Raw genomic sequence first — 21,783 nt, forward strand, 5'->3', positions numbered from 1 at the left:
AACTCGTCCTTCCCATATTTCAGTTTCTACTGAACTTTAATGTACCTTGTGTTGCTTGATTTCTATGACTTTATTTGCCTCTCTGTCACCGACACCATTTGATGGTGATTACCTATGGTACTTTGCTCACAGCTCTTCAATACATACCACATTAAACCAAGACCAGACAATGACAAAGAAAAAGAACATAGGTAAAATGTGATGAAGAAAGCATGTAAAGAAATGAAAAAAAAAAAAGAAAAAAGAAAAACCAAAATCATTCTAGTGATGTTAGGAAAGAAAGCAACTATTAACTACAATGAAGAGAGAAAAAGCAAAATTTTTTAAGTTTTTCTATAGATGCAGAGCTAAACACACGTGAGTCATTATTTATGGAACGTATAAACGGTACTCTGGAAGCTGCTACCAGCATTTCTTGTGCTCACGTGCTTCATCTTCCCACTGTTTCCTGCCAAAATGTTATGACTGCAAAAACAAGATGTATAAATGACGGTTCTGGTGTCCTACATAATTAATGACCTTTATATTCTGGAAAACTCTGGAACATTCTACATTTGCCAGGGCCTCTCGGCATTCCCGGAAGCCTGTCACACCAGCATCCTCTGCTCCCTTCCCTCCACACTTAAGCCCTAAATGAGATCTCCCTGAATATATCACAGAGTCACCTCTGTCTAACGTTAAGACACAGCTTGAATTTTCTGCCCAGAATCGTGTGGAAACCAAGTACAGTCGTATAGAGGAGGGTCCTTGCCTTTATGGTGATGGCCCCTGGGGGCCTGTCATAATGTCTTTCCGTATGTATATCCATTACTAAGCACTTGCTGGGTTCCAGGGAGAGCTTTCTCCTTCCCTTCTGAAGCCAGCTCCTCTGCCCCTTATTGACTTGGAAATGTCCGGTTTAACTTCAGAATTATTAAGCTAGAAATTCTCCTCCGGTGTGACCGTGGGAAAGACTAATGTTGGTGGCTCAATTCAATGCCGATCTTGGCCTCCAATGTCCATTACGGGAATGGAAGTTGAGTACAGAATGAGTTCACTGTTGCTGAGTAACAGACATGCAGGTTTGGGGTTATTCTTGGGGTTATTCTTAGAGGACAAGGAAAAGGCAGTCTGCAAGAAGAAACCCACGTGATGGCTCATGACAGTCCGACAGGTGTTGGGGTGATTCCTGTCCTGTCCCTTTGTCATGGAGGTGGTAGCTTCCTGGCCAATTGCCAGTCAAGGCAGTATCAGAGGACCATCACTTCTAAACCTCTTTACCTTACACTCCCTGGAATAAACCAGGCTGGCAAAGGATACCCCGGGATTGAGCAGGTAACCCAGACCTGATTCTGCCCTGAACAGAATTCCCATACGACCCAGAGACTCAGAGACTCAGGTAGACACTGAAAAGAACTGAAAACAGAGACTCAAATATTCATGCACATGTGTTCTTAGCTGCACTATCACAATGGCCAAAAACTGAAAACAAACCGAATGTCCACCAACAGTAAACAGGTAAACAAATTGTGGCACGGCCGTACAATGGAATATTATTCAACCACGAAAGTAAGGAAGTACGGACATGGGGAACGACACAGATGAACTGGAAGACATTATGCTGAGCAAAAGAAGCCCGTCCTCAAAGGTCACAGACTGTATGATTATGTTTATATGAAATATCAAGAATAGGTTAAAAAAAGAAGAAGAATAGGTAAATCCCTAGAGATAGAATGCAGACCAGTTGTCCCCAAGGGCTGGGGGGCAGGAGTGGGCAGTGACTGCTGCACGGGGACACATTTCCTGGGGTGACAAAATGCCCTGAAACTAGATAAAGATGTATCAACCGAGAAAAGCAGAGCTAAAATAAAACCAAAGCATTTATTCAGGGGTCTCAGAATTACAATTTGGGAAGTACAGATTTCTGGTAGCAATCCAAATTGTGCAGCCCCACCCCCCACCAGGGAACAAAAGTCAAGGGTTTTCAAAGACAAAAGGAAATGCCTGTATATGTTGTTTACAAAGAGTTTTGATTGATGTTGGCAGAAAACTCATCTAAACGGAGTATAAGTGGTCTCTAAGGCTATCGCTAAGCAAAATCTCTTGCAGTAGCCGGGTGCAGGTGGGCAGGCTAAGTCCCTAGAATATTTGCAGTGTGGCCCAGTTCAAAAGCTCCTGCTTCCACCAGTGAGGATGGTGAGGACATGCACAAGGCCCACCTCCTTAATGGCCTCCTGGCTCCATTTTAAAACCTCTGGACATATGTGACCATTTCATTCCACCTTTCACAGGTGCTAATTACACATCACTGTAAGTGGACTAAATGCCCCTGAACTGTTCACCTTACAATGGTTAGTTCTGTATCTTAGGAATTTCATCTTAATAAAATAAAAAAAAATTTTTTTGTTTTAAAAATTCTATCACCCCCTGTGCCTGACATCACTTGCCTCGGAGAAGGAAGCTTCCCCCTCTTGTATCTCTCCGGATTCCAGCCCGTCCAGGGTCTTCATCCATTAATCATGCCCCACCTACCATCCTGCCTCATCTGCTAGCTTCCTAGCTCTGGCCGACGTCAATGCGTCAGTGCGATGCATCCTTCGCTCTAGAAGCAAAACTGCTTTCCTTTGATTCGGTTCCCCATCTGGAGCAACGTGCCACACTCTCCTTCCCTTCGGTGCCGAGTTTACCAAAAAGGCAAGGCATACTGCTTACCCAAGCTCTGTCTTGCTGCCTCCCCACACCAGCCCTGTCCTCCCTACCAGCAAGATCCTGGAGTGAAGTCTTGCCTCTTCTCCCAGGAAAGCAGACTGATTTTCTGAAAAGTAATCTATTCCATTTTCTTGTTATTGATTACTACCTAAAGAGCTTGCGACAGCATTTCAAAGAAAGGTTGGTTTTAACCAGTTTGGATTTCTGTGATTGTCATTGGTCTGCTTTCATTCTGTCTTTTTAACAGGATTTTAGGAAATCCTCCATTTGGTTTTGAGTTGGCTCTTTGCAGAGCCTGGCAGGGAAGGGAGAATGCACAAAGAGGCAAGGGAAGGGACTCTGCCTTGGAGACCCCAGCGGGCAGTGTGCTGCTGATCTCAAGGTGGGCGTGCGTGTGGGTGGAAACGGTCTGAGACCCTGGGGGTGAGGGTCAAGAGGCAGACAAGAATGGGGACTTGCCAAACTGGCCTTCAGCAAAGTGACCCAAAGCTATTCCAAAGAAGCCATTCGCAGAATCACTCCAGAGGAGAGACAAAATTGCAAACTGGTTTTCAAGGTCACAGACAGAAAAAATGACCTTTCAAAACTAACCTGGAGGTGGTCAGAAAAATAGGTTAAAGGTGCAGAAAGTAAAGAGAATCCCTAGAGAAAGGTTCAAGGCCAAGCCTGGACCAGGGCAGGGCTTCCTGGACCTCTGGGGGGAAGGGGCCTGAGACCCTTTCAGGGGGTCCATGAGGTCAAAACTACCTTATAATAATATTAAAATGTGATGTGTCTCTTCCACTCTGTTGAAATTGGTACTAAAGATGCAAGACAAAGGTGAGAAAAACTGTTCCTGCCTCCACACAAATCAAAGCGGAGACTTTGGGGCAGCAATCAACGCCTCTTCACTGTCATCAAGCATTTGCAGGGGAAAAATGCCAGTTTCACTTAGAATGTCCTTGATGAAGACATAAAAAAATAAAATTTTATGAAATCTCAATCCTTGAATGCGTATCTTTTTGACGTTCTCTGTAACAAAACTGGAGGTATGCATAAAGCACTCCTGCTGCACCCCCAAGGTCAGGGACTGATCTCAAGGAAACACACAGCACAGTTGTTTGAGCCGTGCACTAGCTCACTTTACAAGGAACACCTTTTTTCCTCAAAACAATGACTGACAAACTAGAGTTATTCTTACTTGGCTATTCAGCAGATATTTTCTCTCAAATCAATAAAGTGACCCTGTCATGTCAAGTAAAACAGCCAATAGTTTTTGTTATCAGGGATAAAATTTGAACTTTTCAGGAAAAATTAGAATTTTGGAAAACTTGTATCTTCCATTATGAACTTGACCGATTCCCAATACTTCAAGACATTCCTGGTGAGGCTGGTGGTGAAATTAACCACCAATGTGATTTTTTTTTGTTAATGTATAATGAAATGTGTCAACTTTGGGGAGCTCTGTATAACTCCAGTATATTCCAAATGACCAATATGTGAAGTTATAAAAAACCATTTATGGGTAGAAGATCCAAAATGTAAGACATATCAATGAATGTCTAATAGTACCAGGGTTCACTGATATGGTTTCAGATTCCCTCATTCAATTAACCTTTAAGAATTTGCCACTTGGGGCACCGGGGTGGCACAGCGGTTAAGCGTCTGCCTTAGGCTCAGGGCGTGATCCCGGCGTTATGGGATCGAGCCCCACATCAGGCTCCTCTGCTATGAGCCTGCTTCTTCCTCTCCCACTACCCCTGCTTGTGTTCCCTCTCTTGCTGGCTGTCTCTATCTCTGTCAAATAAATAAATAAAATCTTTAAAAAAAAAAAAAAAGAATTTGCCACTTGTCAGCAAGAAACAACAATTGTTGGAGAGGATGTGGAGAAAGGGGATCCCTCCTACATTGTTGGTGGGAATGCAAGTTGGCACAGCCACTCTGGAAAACAGTGTGGAGGTCCCTTAAAAAGTTAAAAATTGAGCTACCCTATGATCCAGCCATTGCACTACTGGGTATTTACCCCAAAGATACAGACGTAGTGAAGAGAAGGGCCATATGCACCCCAATGTTCATAGCAGCATTGTCCACAATAGCTAAATCGTGGAAGGAGCCGAGATGCCCTTCAACAGATGACTAGATTAAGAAGATGTGGTCCATACATACAATGGAATATTACTCAGCTATCAAAAAGAACAATTTCTCAGCATTTGCTGCAACATGGACGGCACTGGAGGAGATAATGCTAAGTGAAATAAGTCAAGCAGAGAAAGATAATTATCATATGGTTTCTCATCTATGGAACATAAGAACTAGGAAGATTGGCAGGGGAAGAAAGGGATAAAGAAAGGGGAGGTAATCAGAAGGGGGAACGAAGCAGGAGAGACTATGGACTCTGAGAAACAAACTGAGGGCTTCAGAGGGGAGGGGGGTGGGGGATTAGGATAGGCTGGTGATGGGTAGTAAGGAGGGCACGTATTGCATGGAGCACTGGGTGTTATACACGACTAATGAATCATCAAACTTTACATCAAAAACAGGGATGTACTGTATGGTGACTAACATAATATAATAAAAAATTATTATAATTTAAAAAAATGAAAAAAATGAATTTGCCACTTGTCAAATTTTAAAGCATTTACAAGAAAAATATCCCAAATTATCTGAAACGGCTATTAAAACGCTCCTCCGTTTTCCAACTAAGTATCTGTTAAGGCTAAATTTTCTTCATACACTTCAACCAAAACAACACATTGCAACAGACTGCACATAAAAGCAAATGTAAAAATCCAGCCATCTTCCTTTAAGCCAGATAGTAAAGAGATTCGTTAAAATGAAAACAGTGCTTCTCTTCCCCCTAAATTCTTTCTGCTTTGAAAAATGTAGTTACTTTTTGGGGCACCTGGGTGGCTCAGTCAGTTAAGTGTTTGCTTTCAGCTCATGTCATGATCCTGGGGTCCTGGGATCAAGCCCCGAGTGGGGAATCCCTGCTCAGCAGGAGTCTGCTTCTCCTTCTACCCCCTCCCCCTGTTTATGTGTTCTCTCGCTCCCTCTCTTTCACTCACAAATTAATAAAATCTTTATTAAAAAAAAGAAAAATGCAGTTATTTTTTATTTAAAAAGTGTTAATTTGTTACCATGAGTGATGGGTTTACTAATTAAATGAAATAATATTTTTAAATTCCTCAGTTTTAATTTAATGTGATAAGTATCAATAGATAGAACCCAGTAAACCAAAGTTCTTTGGGGTCCTTTTCTAAGACTATAAAGGAGCCCTGAGACCAAAAAGTCAAAAACCGCTGGTCGAGGTGAAGCCACACTGTGTGTTGTAAATAAAACCACGAACACCCCATCCAGGGACAAATCCTCCAGCGAGTCTGTAACTCAGCAGGCAGAAAATGGGGCCAAGCTCTGAAGAAAAAGCACCAGGAAGGCCAGCAGGGAGCTATTTTTGGACAGAAGGACCAGATCGCCACTAATGCCATGAAGACCCGCCCCCCCAACTCTGCCTGCCATGACGACATTAGTCACACGCCCAGAGGCATGTCCCTTCAGTTTGAGGAAGTTGTCCTGTCCCCTCCACTAACACAGGACTTCCATCTGAATCCACCTAATACTCCACAACTCAGAAGGATAAGCTGCAGACCCAGAACTGGTTCTTAAAACCTAAGAGGATGTCACAGAAGGAACCGGGCAAATTTCATCACCAAACTAAAGCTCTAGTCTCCTCGGGCTTCGGGGCAGAAGATGAGTCCATTTATACTACCGCTGTCTTTGGAGCAGCTGCCCGGAGCAGAAAACCATGGGGAGGAAACAATCAAAGGGATTCCCCCAGCCCCTCAAAAGCTGGAAGAAGTAGGAACCCACCTCAGATGGGCACTGGCTGGATACTTAATTAGAGGCTGAGGACATTGAGGTGGTTGGGGTTTCCGGAAAGATCTGGGCATCAGGCAAAGCTCACGTTCAGTGATTTCCAATGCCAGCTTTCTGACTTTCGACACCAGGAAAGCGGGGACCCTGGCCCTGCCCTTCATCCTTATTTTGTTAGAGTGAAGCTCTGTACCTGAGGGGCTTGTGATGGATGAAGGAACCAAAAATGTAAAAAAATAAGTGAATATCCAAGACGATGAGTGGAAGAAATGCCTTTTGTTGTGAGCAAGCCCCCCTAATGAATTTCAGATCCCTAAAGAGGAGTGACAATGTGCCTCCTGGCAGGATGCCCCCCGCGACAGAGCCAGTTAGCAGCCTCATTGCTGGATGCTCACGTCAGCTCGCTGACTTATGGGCTGTAAAGTAGGACACGAGGATGAGTGTTTCAGGGAGAGGAAAGCATGCCCACTAAGTTCCAGAGTGAGGATTTTCTTCTCGTGGGCATAAAAATCTAGCCAGATCCTTCTTTTTATGTTCTGCAAATGATCAACTAAAAATCTAAGAACGCTAGCTATCTGTCTCTGATACAGAGTTATGAAATTAGTATCTCTCCTCTTGGTGAAGACGAAGAGTTGTAACCAATGGAGAGCAAAACGCAGGGGCTGAAAAAAACCCCTGTCCCTGGAACTTATTTATCATACAGTCAGAAGTGTATGATTCCGGGGCGCCTGGGTGGCACAGCGGTTAAGCGTCTGCCTTCAGCTCAGGGCGTGATACCGGCGTTCTGGGATCGAGCCCCACATCGGGCTCTTCCGCTATGAGCCTGCTTCTTCCTCTCCCACTCCCCCTGCTTGTGTTCCCTCTCTCGCTGGCTGTCTCTATCTCTGTTGAATAAATAAATAAAATCTTTAAAAAAAAAAAAGAAGTGTATAATTCCTAGGGGTCTAATTACAGCACGATGACTATAGTTATTACATTATCATATATGCAAAAGACGCTAAGAAAGTAGATCTTAAAAGTTCCCATCGTGAGAAAAAAAGGTCGTAACTGAGTGAGGTGATGGATGGTAACTAAACTTACTAGGGTGATCATTTCACAATATACACCTGTATCATATCATTACATTGTGCTCCTAAAACTAAAGCAATGTTACATGTCAAGTGTATCTCAATAAAAGTGGGGGGGGGGTCATCTAAAACAAAGACCAGTGCCTGGGCTACGTGTAAAGGGTCGCAGGCCACACCTATAGGGATTTTCTCTTTCCTTGCTTTCCTGGGTTCACGTCTACTGCGATTTTCTCAAAGTTTGCTCTAGAAGAAGAAAGCCCCAGAGAGCTTAGTCCCCCGTACGATGTATGCCCCAAACCACAAAGGGAAGTTGTTAAATCTTCCAAGTCTCTTTGAAAGGTCTCGAGTGCACTGACCACTGACGTTGGGGTCTGATCTCCGTGGCATGGCATAATGTCACTAGCGTCTCATCTCAGGGCCACCCCAGACCCACAGGACCCCGATCCACATTCTAGCAAGATCCTCACAGAATTCGTGCAAATGTTAAGCCTGAAGAAGGGCTGCACTGAAAGATCATAAGGGCAAACCATGTGAAAAGTTTTCACCCTGGCAATGTCTGGCTTTCCTTGTAGTGAATGGCAAACCTTCACGTGAAGACACTGCATGAGCAGTAAGGCTCAGTGTAATGCTGAATGTTCTACTGGAGGCAGCTGCCCAGCGGGAGGAGCCCTGCAACAGACGTCCAGAAATCTCCCTCCATCCTTCTCCTGCCTCTGCTATGAACTAGTTCTTGGGCTTTGGACAAATAGCTTCAAGCTCTCTTAAACCTCAGTTTCCTGGTGTTTAAAACAAAATAGGTGGAGAGTCCTTTAAAAATCACCTTTCAGGGGCGCCTGGGTGGCTCAGTTGGTTAAGCGTCTGCCTTCAGCTCACGTCATGATCCCGGGGTCCTGGGGTCGAGTCCCGGACCAGGCTGCCTGCTCAGTGGAGAGTCTGCTTCTCCCTCTGCCCCTCCCCCCCATTCCTCCCCTCGTGTGTGTGCGCCCGCACATGCTCTCTCTCTCTCTCTCTCTTTTAAATAAATAAATAAAATCTTAAAACAAAATCACCTTCCACTCCCAATTCTTTGACCCTGGGAATGTCAGCAGTGATATAATCCTCACCTTCATATATTTGGGATGCCAGCAAGGCCCCCACGACTGTCTGCTAGCAGGAGGAAATACATTTCAACCTTCTGGAAAATGATGACACCAAACAGAAGCATGACAAAACATCTATCCTTTGGGACATAAATTTACAATTATTTCTTTAAATAATTTAAAATAGACTCAAAGACACTGTCCTGTTTTTGTGTAGGCAATGATAGGACCATCCTGTTTTATGACATGAAAGGCAGCAATGGCTTTTTGATTTTTTAATTTTTATTTTTTTAAAAAACTTTATTCATTCAAGAGAGAGACAGAGAGAGCACGAGCAAGGGGAGGAGCAGAGGGAGAGGGAGAAGCAGACTCCCCGCTGAGCAGGGAGCCCCACCTGGGACCGGACCCCACCACCCTGAAATCATGACCTGAGCCGAAGTCAGATGCCTAACTGACTGAGCCACCCAGGGGCCCCAGCAATGGCTTTTTAATTACATTAGTACCAAGAATTATAATTCAGACACAAGTCAATGAAATTCTTGACAGGCTTACCCTTGACCACTGAAAATTCGACAACTGGGATGCACTTACTTTTATATCTCTGTGCTTAATATGTTTCTAATTATTATTATTCTATTTTTATTATCCATGAAAGTACTTTCTCTCTCAGAGGTCCACCACGCAGTTTCCGCAAGGAAAATCTGCAGGACAGATCACCCATCCCTTAGTAGCAAATACACGTATCTCAGGAAACTTCATTTTGGCATTAAGTCCAAAGCATCTATTCTCCAGCTCAAAAATGTTTAATGAGCACTGTCAAGAACTATTAATTCAGTCAAGAGAAAGCCCCCCTCCTTAGAACAATTTCTTAGAATAAAGTTGTCCCTTTTCTCTGTGACGCCGCTAACCACTGCTTCCTCAAGGAGATTCCATCGGGGCTCCGCTCTGACTCCCCCCCCCCCCCCCCGCTGTGTTTCGTTCCCTACTTGCAGGAGAAACTCCCCCTGGGCACTGGCAGCCCGTGGGGACCTCATCCCGCCACACACCGAACAGAACTAGAAGAAAGCAGCTCTGCAGCTTGCTTGCGCGCTGCTATTTTGATGCCGAGAAGGATACAGCAAACGCCCTTCTGATTCTTTGATGTGCTTCCTTGCCTACCCTCTCCCTCTCCCCACTTCTTTCTCAAAACCCCACCAGGTCACAGGCTTTTTGCAAAGCCTCATTAGGGCCTTTGCACTCACACTGACGACGGTGGAAAAATTAGCTCTCGGAGAAGCGATGAATGAAAGAATATGACATCTGCTCCCGCCCTCTGGCAGGCTGCTACTTCCTAACCCGAAACGGAGTTCGCTGACAGTTTCCAACCTACAGGAGGATGGCATCAAAGATTCCATTGGTTCAAATTATTCTGACCTATTTCTTTTTGAAATGAGAGGAAAAAGATGGGCAACATTGCTTAAAAGGTTCCCGAGGGGCTACTATGACATTCTGGGTCACACCATCCGTGCGACGATTTTAGATTGGAGACTCTTCCAACTCGTTAGTTTATGAAACCAAATTCACCATGTCCTTCCTTCGTTCCCGCCACCAAACATATAATTCAAATTATAATATCTAACTCGAAACTCAGAGATTTGATTTTCCATCATATTTTTGTTCTTTTATTTATTTTGTTCATTCGGTTCACAGGCAGTTTTTGAGCACCTCCCACGCAGAAAACACCCTGCTAAGTTGTTACAATGGATACAGAAGGAACCAAACAGGTTCTGATGTCAAGGAACTTACGATCTGAGACTCCGCTGGGAAGCTCCCTGTGATCTCAAGTCTGAGTCGGGTATTTCTCTGGGCCTCCAAAAGGCTCCTGCAGATCCCGCCCGTGGCACACGCGGCCCTGCACTCTTATCCACGACTCACCCAGCACCCCGCCCCACAACCTCCCCACTCCTCCTCAGAGGCCACGCCTTAGCTGACCGAATGTGCACTCGCCGGCAGCCAGCGCCGGACCAGGCACAGGACAAGTAATAACGCTGCAGGGAAGTGCACGCAAAGAATAATGCACAGAAAGAAATATAAGCATAACTCAGAAGTCATGTGTCTCATTAGAAAATGTTACCAGGCTTGAGAGAGGGAGCTTGCAGCAGCGGGTGGGGCGTCTTTCAGAAGGAGAAGGTTTAGGGCCGAGCCTGAAATATAGTGAGGAAGGTGGGAGGGCAGGAGGCAGAGGGCTGGAGTAGTGTGGTGCGGCAGCTAAGCAGCCAGAGGGAGGGAACAGCAGGAGCGAAACTTCGGGGAGCAGAGGGAGGAAGCAGGGGGACGCATGGACAGTGAGGGGAGCCGCGGTTCAAGCTGGGAAAGATGTCCGGGCACCCAGCTCAGGGCAGGCTCATCGCTTTGCCCTGGGAATGAGATCGGAAATCAGCACACTTCAGGAATGGGAACTTGCTGGGAGCCCTGATAAAGGGGCACATCCTCGGAAATAGGAAAAAAATGAGGCGGGTGTGGATAGACGGCAGACAAACTCCCAGAAGGGTAGTGTCTCCTACCCAGGCCACACAGGCTCTAGAACAAGGGTGTTATCAAGACAAAGCAACCAGTTAAGGTCAGTGACTTATTTCCAATAAACCAACCCTACCCAGAAGAACTCGGCTATGAAAAGACCAGGACTTCCTGGACCTCGAGCCTTCAGCTTCCAGCAGTAAGGAGGGAGGTCACAGAAGGTCTGGAACTTCCAGAAGCCCAACATGCTCGTGCTTTTCTCATGGACAGGCCCACATTTGGAGACAGAATTAAGACACGGCCTCAGAAGGGCTTGGGCATGGCTCTCAGACAGGATGCCAGCTTGCTTCTCTCTCAAAACAGTCTAACTAGGCAGCTCCAGGATCCAACTCAAACAGCCTCAAGATGAGAGATTCCCAACAAGAGCTAGAGAGAATCCTAAGGAACCTTCTAAGGATGGAGGCCTGATCCCATTTACTTATCAATACAGACCAGGGCCAACACATAGGAAAGCACTGAGATAAGTATTGAACCATTATATGACCTATCAGCATTTCTCTTTATTAATTCCACATGACCTTAAAATTATGAACAATGAAATCCTTGAATAAAAAGATGTTGTATATTTGCTTTAGGGAATCAGCAAAAGTAGGGAGATGGTAAGCTCTGCTCCAGAGACCCTACTTCCAGAATGGCAGTCCACAATCTACTTTTGCCAAATCACCTGAGTGCCCAATAAAAGGCATCATAATCTGAGTGAGGGGCTTGGAACGTGACCTTTTTGTCAGGGCCTCAAGCCAATCTTAGGCAAACTAAAACTTTAAAACTATTCCTTTAACTTTGTGGGCAAGGAACACTATTGGGCAGAAAGGAGGCAACAGTGAATCTGAGAAAAAAGAGAATCTTGTGATGATTAATGTGACAACTTGGCTGAGCCGTGGCGCCTAGACATTTGGTCAAACAATATTCTGGATGTTTCTGTGAGGGTGTTTTTGGACGAGATTTACATTCAAATCGGTGGACTTTGAGGAAAGCAGTTTACCCCCATTAAAGAGGGTGGGCCTTATCCAATCAGGTGAAGGGCCTGACTAGAATGAGGGGCTGACCTCCCCTGAGCAAGAGAGAACTCTGCAGCAGACGGCCTGCAGACTTCATCCCCAACATCAGCTCTTCCTGGTTCACCAGCAGACACCTTTGCATGAGAGCTGCGGCTCTTTCCTGAGTCTCCGGCTCACCGGCCTCCCAGTCAGACTTCGGAGTCACTAAGACTCCACAGTGAGTGGAGTTACAATGAGCCAATTCCTTAAAATAAATCTCCTTAATTCATAGGTATATATAGGATAGGCTAGGATATACATGTCGTGTGTGTGTGTGTGTGTGTGTGTGTGTGTGTGTGTGTATACCCTGTTGGTTCTGTTTCTCTGGAGAATCCTAATACACAACTCTTGCCCTTGAAAGACAGGGTCCACGGAACCTAAGTGGATCTTAAGGCCGACACCAGCAAAGAGCCCTGACACTTATAGGGACGTATCAAATAGACAGCAGCCAAACTTGGTGACAAAGTTCAAAGAGAAGTAGTGACCACAGTCTTTTTTTTTTTTTTTTGGTAAGGAGAAGAAAAGATCAGAATCCACACTTGTCACAAAAGGAGATTTTCAAAAACACAGCGTTCCTTACCATGTTACAGTAAACATAGAAAAAGACTTTCCCGGGGCGCCTAGATGGCTCAGTCGGTTTAGCGTCCAACTCTTGATGTCCGCTCAGGGCAAGATGTCAGGGTCGTGAGATCGAGCCCCACATCAGACTCCGTGCTCAGTGGGGAGTCTGCTTCTCCCCCTCTCTCCATTTCCCTCTGCCCCCCCCACTTGTACATGCTCTCTCTCATTCTCTCTAAAATAAATAAAGAAATCCTCAAAAAAAAAAAAAAAAAGACTTTCTGAGGATGGAGTGCTGTCTGAGAGCAGCCAACTAGAGCTTTATTACGGAGCACCCATCAGCTGGGAATTGTGAACTAGCCTCTAGCCGAAGGACACCTGCCAGGGAAGAGCTCCATTGCCAAATGAGAGAAGTATGGGAATCAGAGAATTGCTCTTATCTTGATGGATGATCTAATAAAAAGATATAAAAGTGATTAGAAACAACCACATTAAATCACCAAGTAGAGTTCTTTTTGTTTTGTACTACAAGTGGATTCTTGCCTTGGGTGGAAGACCGGACTATATAACTTCTAAGTTTAGGAAACAGTACAAAGAAGGAAACCTGACAGCAGCAGTCTTTTATGGTCAGCAACTACTGTCAAGTCACTGTGACAGCCACGACAAAATCACAAAAAGCCCCAGGAAGTCACGTAGACTCAAAAAAGATGAGCCAACTTTCCATTCCTACTCCTGCCACAGGTAGTGCAACGCCTGCCATGTTTTTGTGAATGGGAAGACTGGCTTCCAGATGGTTCTCTCCAAGAGAACAATGTGGCGGGTCTATAAATGGACATGGTAATTCCAGCCTAGTCATTTGCTTAGCATCACCGGGGTAATTATAGTGGCTCAGGTAAGATGACTGGCCACAATTTCCTTCACTTCACTGAAGGCAAACGCGGGCTTTGAGAGAAGCAACAACAACAGAGGCTTTGTACACCTGGTGTGGGATGGAAGCTGGGGGCAAAGGGGGGAGGCGGGGCACTCAGAGCTCTTCAAAAGAGCAGGTACCCCATAATGAAGCTGTACCTCCTCTGAAATGACCTGCTAAAATTAGCATGGATTCTTCTGGAAGGCTTTTGAGTCCTTTTTGCATGAAAAACAAAGCACGTTGGCAAGGTTTCCAAGTTACCTGCCAGGTGCTAAATGCTTCAACTGCCTTTTCAATGAGTTAATTCTACACCATCAGGCAGAGCCTTTTAGTGAGACTTGCCATGCAGATGACACCCATGCGGAGGAGGGGTGTAAGCCAGCGACATGCATGTTTTAAGAAAACATGGTGGGGGGGCCCTGAGTGGCTCAATCAGTTGAGCATCCAACTCTTGGCAGCGGCTCAGGTCATGATCTCAGGATTGTGAGATCAAGCCCCATGTTGGGCTTCACGCTGAGCGGAGAGCCTGCTTAAGATTCTCTCTCTTCCTCTCTCTCCGACCCTCTGTATCACACATGCATGCATTCTCTCCCTCTCTGTCTTAAAAAAACAAACAAAAACAAAAACAAACAAAAAAACAAATCATGGTGACTGCTGTATGGCTAAAAAGTCTCCCCAGATGGGTCATCCATTGTAGGAGAAAGCTCACAAGGAAACAATCACTGTGTCAGTCCCAAATTCTAAGAATAGTCCTCCCTCCCTCCTTTTAGCCATTTCTCTTCCACCACTCTTGTCTTTCTCAGGGCCAATAAGGCCCCAGAACTGTTCACTGGGAATAATAAGGATGAATTTTGGGAACACTGTGTCTCTTCTTCACACTTGGAAGGTCTGATGCTCTTCCTGCTGAGACAGTTGGCTTTCCTCAGTCTTGCATGCTTCCTCTCTTCTGGAACGTCCTTAATCAAATGAGCTCCCCGCACTGCTTCCTCATCTTCTCCCAGGTTCTATACCCTCTCCTCAGCCTGGACTGTCACAGAAGAACACCCAATATCCTTTACTTCTTTTTCCCCCCCATAAATTGATGAATGAAGCTTCCCCTCAGGAAGGAGAGAAAACAGTCCAAGTTGGCCTAGATGGAAGAAAACAGGATTCACAGGGCAGGCTTGGCTTTGTGAAAGAAATCCCAGGCTTTGCCTCCTGGCTTCACGCCAGGCACCATCTCCTGCCCCGGGGATTTCATTTTGGCTTTGGTTTACATTCGTGTTCCTTTTCAAAGATTTAGCAGAAATTACTATTGCATGACTCTCTTAGGGCATTCTGCCCCCTGCAGAGGATATCTCACAGGAAAATGGTATATTTACGCCACCACAAATAGTACACCTACCACATCAAAATCACGGGTTTTCCAAGATGACACGAGCAACACTTGGAAGCATCTTCCAACACCTCCCCATCCGTCACCCGCCTCCCCTCACCACACCAGATTCATACCACCATTACCAAAGGCGCCGACATTACCATACGGAAGCTTCACCAAAGAAAGTTCACCTGTGCCACCCTTAAAATTGGTCTAAAACTGAGTGGCTCAGTTGGTCAAGCATCTGCCTTTGGCTCAGGTCATGATCCCAGGGTCCTGGGATCAAGCCCCACATTGGGCTCCTTGCTCAGCAGGGAGTCTGCTTCCCCCTCTGCCCTTCCCCCCCCATTCGTGCTGCTCTCTTGTTCTCGAGCTCTCTCTCTCCTTCTCTCACTCTCAAAAAAATAAAATCTTTTTTTTTTTAATTGGTCTAAAACAAACCATACTCTTTTGGGACCTAGGGGACCCACTTCACTTTGCACGAACGCCAGTGGACAAATGTGCAGAACAGGGAGAGGGTCATGGAGGCAAGTAGCAAGAGGAACGATGTGCCCTGATGGAACAGGGCGCTTTGTAAGGGGTGAGTCTCCCTCTCCTGGGATGATGGGTGGAGCCAACAGTCCACCCGCAAAAGCTGTTTTAATGGAGCCCTCTAATGCAGGAGTGGGTCTCAGCGGCCATCGTCCCGAACTGGTCTGCCTCTGACTCCTGTCACTCAGCAGAGAACAAGGCGGAGGAACTTACCCAGTCCCTGCCCCTGCCCCAGGCCAGTGTCACCTGAGCCATAAAGAAGAAGGGGTGCAGGGCTCAGGCCGGCCATAGCATCAATGACGCTGGTCTGCAGAGGTCAAAAATAACGTCAGCCTTCTCGACCCTGCCTCTTCTCTGTTCCTTCTCATCCTTTTTTCTTGCTCCTGTAACTCTGTTATCGGTGCTAGAGAAATGCAAAATCTAAGGAGGGGATGATGTAATAACTGGGAAATAAATGCCTCTGCTTACCTTTTCTGTCTGACATCGTTCTTGAGTCTGCTGCCAGATAGGGTGACTGTTCTCAAAACATCTCTACTTCCCACCAAAGCAAAATCTAGCACGGCACAGATTTGTTGTCATTACTTTAGAAGTTATACAGACACCGGGCGTCCGTCTGTGGCACACTAATATATAATTGAAACCAGAAATCTGAAGGGCTTTTTCAGCAAATGCACTTGTTTTCTCCCCTTCCATTTTTGACAGACAGACACAGATAGACATAGATCGGTATACAGACATAGATACATATTCACATAAATAGAGCTTTTAAAAGCCACCAGGTGTCCCCTTACCTCTGATGGCTTTGTGGTACATTTTCCTCTTCCTGAACACTCCAAGTCATTTGCGTGGCTCTCCCCCGGCACACAGGTGCTGACCTTCACCACCAGAGTCAGGCGCAAAGCCACGATGGATTTAGTAACGGAATCATTCACAAAACCTAAAATGGGGGAGGGGGGAGACAATAGGAAATATAAAGTAAAACTCTACCAGACTATGAGCTTCTCCAAGACTCTGAGTTTATTTTATGCAACATTCAAGTCTGACGAGGAAAACAAAATACAATTTCAGGCAAAGATACAAAGCATGTGACTAGTGGCCATTCAGACCTATGGCCTTTCAAGAAAGGCCAAGCGTCATGAGAAACACCCAAGGCCCAGGGAAGAGGAGACCAGGCCCTCAGGCATCGCCTTAGACACTTGTGCCGCTCCTTCCCCGTGTCCTCTGGGGGCCCTTTCGTCTCTCGATCCCATCCCCGCATTAGCATCTTAGAATTTACTGGTGTTGAGCCCCTCTTCTCCCAGGAGGCCACCTGCCCACACCTCCCGACTCTTCCTCCTCCTGTCTACTTTGGATCGTGACAAACACTCAATGTCCCCCGAGGCCACCCCCTGTACCAGCCTGCCCGAGTGGCTCCCAGTGTCCTAACAGGTGGGTAAGCAGGACAAGAACACATTCAATGATGGGCTTATTGATAAATAGTGTACTTCCTCACCAATCTGCACGGTATCAATTAAGTTATGTGATTTAACCATCTAATAAAACAGGACCAATCTCAGGTGAAGACTGATCGAACTATCACTGACGTGTCCTATTTATCACCAAATGATCTTGCAACTCGTGCAGCTACTTGTACGTAGGAGGTAACAATAAATGTGGAAAAAAAAGTAGCCTCCAATTGGAATGAAGAAATAATACTACAAGTATCTTGCATCAATAATATAATTATTCCACTAAGAGAGTGTCTGTCTTTTTTCTAACAAGAATCTTCACTTATTTATGCCTAATTTTTCATTTCTAAATGAACAACCTACTTAACATTTCCATCATCCAGGAGACAGACTCCTGTGTTGCCCATACAAGGCGCTTAAGACAAGGTAGTGAAAGTGGTTCTAGACAGCCATGCCTCTCTGAGCCCCAATTGTCTCTTGTGTGAGGGAAGGAAAATAACTGCAAAATAGGGTGACCGTAAAATTTATCCTCAAAACTAGGACTCTTTTCCAATCCAAATGGGAGAGCTTTTATGACGGCAAGTGGACACAGGCATAAAGTGAGACTGTCTCAAATAAAGGGACAAAATGGTCACTCTTCTCCTCACGGCCTGAGGAGCACCCAGAGATCAGGAATCCGCAAAGCGCCAAGCGCGACATTCGTGCCGGGGGTGGTGTGACCAGGCAGATGACAGATTTGAAACAGCAGTATGAGACTTAATTCAATCCACAAGTTTTAAGGTTGTGATGTAAGTTAAAGCAAGTCACAATGGAGGGGAGACAGCCTTCAACTTCAGTTTGTAATCAGGAGACAAATGTCTCTCGGTGCATCGGTAAAGCCAGGTACCGCGGGTCTCGCAAACAGTGGTATTTTACAGCCACAGAGAACTAGTTGCTTTCTTCCTAAGATTTCCCACTGAAAACTTTAACATTCATTGGCTTTGGGACAGAGGGAAAGCATGGTTCCAGCCAAAGCACTTCCTCTACAGAGCTTCACACTTCCTCTGTCATGGCTCCACACCTGTGGACGCCTCACCGCCACCTCCCAGACACCTTCACTCATGCCTGGCTCACCCCAACTCTGTAAATGGTTGCTTGGAATACCCCTCCTCTCCCAATGTTATAGCTCAGATCTCACCTTATTCCTGAGCTTTTCCTCAACAGGCCACCCCCCTCCAAGCTCTGCCATGCCCACCTGTGCCCGAGTACACACTCTCACATACAGGTCCCTGGTTTTTCTCTGTCTCAGGTGCTTTATCTTCCCACCCTTACTGAAGCTTTCTTAATGGCAAGGGACAAGTCTTAGAGAAGCGGCTGGTCAGAAGGCAAGAGACGGGTACATAAATGGCCAGAGCAGCAAAGATAATTCCCTGGGAGGACTTTCCAAAATGCCCTGCCATCCAACACATCAATTTTAAAAAAGAGCAATCACTCGAATGCATAAAATTCCAGTTTACTAAAAAAATAGTTGCTTATCAACTTATGATTAACCATGATAGAAAAATGGAGCCTGGTACAATGGCGGGATGCCACCAGAGTTCTTATCCTAAAAGACATTTTTATACATAAAATAATGGAGGTAAAATCAGATATCAGAACTTATAAAGGTGTCTTTTGTATCTTTGCTTGTTCTCCGGTTTCATATTAAGTTATTGTTAAAAACTATATCACCGGCCTACTTACTATGCATTTAGATCACAAAATGCTACGTAAAGCTGTAGAAGAGGCCTCCCTCTGAAGGTTCTTTTAAAAATTCTATTCAACTATTAAATTTACGTAGCCAGTAGTAATTCAAATGAATGGGTAGTTAAAAATATGCATGGTATAGTTTTCTAGATAACTTGCTTCCACTTCCTCAGTGAACATTTACTGAGCTCACATGTACAAACCAGGCAACCACTTAGATTCCGGGCCACGAAGATGGCGCGCTCTTCATTCCTACCACACCAAACTCTGAGTCAAGAGCAGTGATCCTTCACCAGTTTTGAAACCAGAAGCTTCATAATTTTGCAGGGGCTTTTTCCAAGTACATACTGCCAAGCTCCAACACAAGTGCTTCCGAATCAATGGTCTGAGACTGGCCTCTGGCAGGTGTGTTTTTAAAAAACTCCCTAAGTAATTCAAACATTGCTCCCAGTTAAGAACCACTGGTCTGGTAGAAAAACTAATCTAAGGAACATAAGTAATATTATATCACCTGGAATTAGAGGCAGGCATTTGAGCCACTGAAAGCACATTTTACATGTCTATTTTTGAAAGTCTAGGTGACTCTGTGTTATTTAGACCATCTTTATCCTCTATGGCTCATCATAGGTCTCTAAAGTTCTTGGAGACAACTCTGATAAAGGTTTCTATATTAGCTTTATTTGCTCCATAACACTATGAGTATTTTGGCCCTAAAATCCTCCAGTAAACTATTAAAGAAATCAACCTTTGCAACAGTGTGTCACACATTACTATGTAATTCCTAATTATGTCACTGAATCCCCCAAAGTAAGTCAAAAGTATATGCACATTATTTTCAGCAATATACTGCTCACACGATGACAGCGTTGCCTGGTGGCTCCTTCCAGGTAAGAGTGTAATTTCAGTAAGTTGTTGGCACCTCCCTTTGATCATGTCTCAGGGAAAATGCTTGGAGCTGCTCATAATGAAAAGTAATACTGTCCAATTTAACTTTCATCAAACTGCAGCTGGGTTAGAGCAAAGTAGCCCTCAGGAAATCCCACATGCCAAGAGCAGGAACGGCACCCTTTACAAAGGGGCAGCAGGAAGAATCCGAAATGAAATAGAACTCATTTTTTTTTTTAAAGAAGTTCTTCGGGGCTTTATAAGTGATCATTTGAAAGTTGTTGAAAAGCCCGTGTGGTTTCTTTGACACAGCACTCAAACTGATGGACACTTCTAACACACTTATAAGAAATGCAGGGCAAAGGGTCACTATTTTTTCTCTTCCTTAATAACATGAAATCAACATATGTAACAAAATTCTTGTAATAGACTTAGACAGAAAAGCTTGTCCTCATATTCAGAATGCTAAGATCCGTAGTCCAACTGATCAACTGGAGACAAAAACTGACAAAGTAGGAATGAGGAGGACACTCTGGTTCCATTTCTAAAGCTGCCTCAGAATGGGCTTTTGTCAACACTGGCATCTTCTACGGTCCTTCCAGAAACTACAGAACTGCTCTCACACAGCAGGTCATGGCGGCACTCCAGCTAAAGCCTGGTTTAAATTAATGACAAGCGAGGGAAAGAACAAGATGAGATTTAGAAAGAAGGGAGAAGGAGGGAAGGAGGCAAGGAGGGAGGAGATTTAGAAAGAAAGTAGGAAGGAGGGAAGGAGGGAGGAAGACTAAAGAGGAACAACAAAGCGTGAGACAGAAAGTGGATGAGACCCCAGGAAAGGAGATGCTGATACAGAAACACAAAGAAAGCAGAAACGAAGAAAGAAGTTGAAGGCTCTCCATCCACAGTTTCAGGGGCTCTCCCACCTCTGTCACATTTTCTCACCCTCTCACTTTCATGAGAAAATATATTCTTCATTCCAACCATAACAAATGTAAGACTAGAGTTCTATGAAAATGTTCATGAATAAACATATATTTAAATCATCATTGTATACAGTCCAAGTCTATGATTCTGACTATGAGGCAAAAATATTGAGTCAGTTTACGCGAACAGATCACGTGCTCCAGTGAGTAAACTGGTGCAGTGGGGTAGGTGGGATGGACAAGCACGGGGACAGAGGGAAAGTGAGCTCATTCGTTCAACTTTCAGCAGATGCTTATCCAGCTCTAAGTAAGAGGCTGCTTTTAGGATGAGCTCCAAAGGCAGAGAAAGAGCCAGCAAAGAGATTTGGATGTCATATGTCACATGAAGGAGGAGGTTATGTGTCACATGGATGAGGAAGTCATCAAGCACATGGATGAGGAGGACATGTGTCACATGGATGAGGAAGACACCAAGTCACATGGATGAGGAGGACATGTGTCACATGGATGAGGAAGTCACAAGTCACATGGATGAGGAGGACATGTGTCACATGGATGTGGAGGACACCAAGTCACAGGGATGAGGAGGTTATGTGTCACATGGATGAGGAAGTCATCAAGCACATGGATGAGAAGGACATGTGTCACATGGATGAGGAAGACACCAAGTCACATGGATGAGGAGGACATGTGTCACATGGATGAGGAAGTCACAAGTCACATGGATGAGGAGGACATGTGTCACATGGATGTGGAGGACACCAAGTCACACGGATGAGGAGGTTATGTGTCACATGGAGAAGTCAGCATGTCACATGGATGAGGTCAGTATGTCAGATAGAGAAGGTCATGTGTCACATGGAGGAAGTGGTCAGTGTGTCACATGGATGAGGAGGTCATATGTCACATGAAGGTCAGTGTGTCACACAGATGAGACATCAGTGTGTCAATGGCCGCACCTTGATGAGGATAGAGAGGCGGGAAGAGCCAGATCAGAGGATGTCTTGTGAACCTTAGTGAAATGAGAATCCATTGAAGAGCTTTAAGCAGGGGAAAAAACATATGATTTATGCTTTTTCAAAGATCATATTTTGGAGGAAGAACCAACAAGACTTCATATACGCTGGAAGTGTGACATGAGGGAAAGGAAAAAGTCATACACAGTGCAAG

The 21,783-nt window shown here is 45.1% G+C and overlaps 1 protein-coding gene across 1 annotated transcript in view; it reads right to left on the minus strand.

Moving 5' to 3' along the window:
• The window catches only part of DNER (delta/notch like EGF repeat containing), a 191,052-nt gene that overhangs the window by 128,841 nt on the left and 40,428 nt on the right, over positions 1 to 21,783 (minus strand). The window contains exon 6 of the mRNA XM_057316090.1: positions 16,424 to 16,569. Within this exon, the coding sequence (XP_057172073.1) occupies positions 16,424 to 16,569 (146 nt within the window). The remainder of the gene's footprint in view (positions 1 to 16,423; positions 16,570 to 21,783) is intronic.

This window comes from Ursus arctos, unplaced genomic scaffold, assembly GCF_023065955.2.
Source record: "Ursus arctos isolate Adak ecotype North America unplaced genomic scaffold, UrsArc2.0 scaffold_1, whole genome shotgun sequence".
Lineage (NCBI taxonomy): Eukaryota > Metazoa > Chordata > Mammalia > Carnivora > Ursidae > Ursus > Ursus arctos.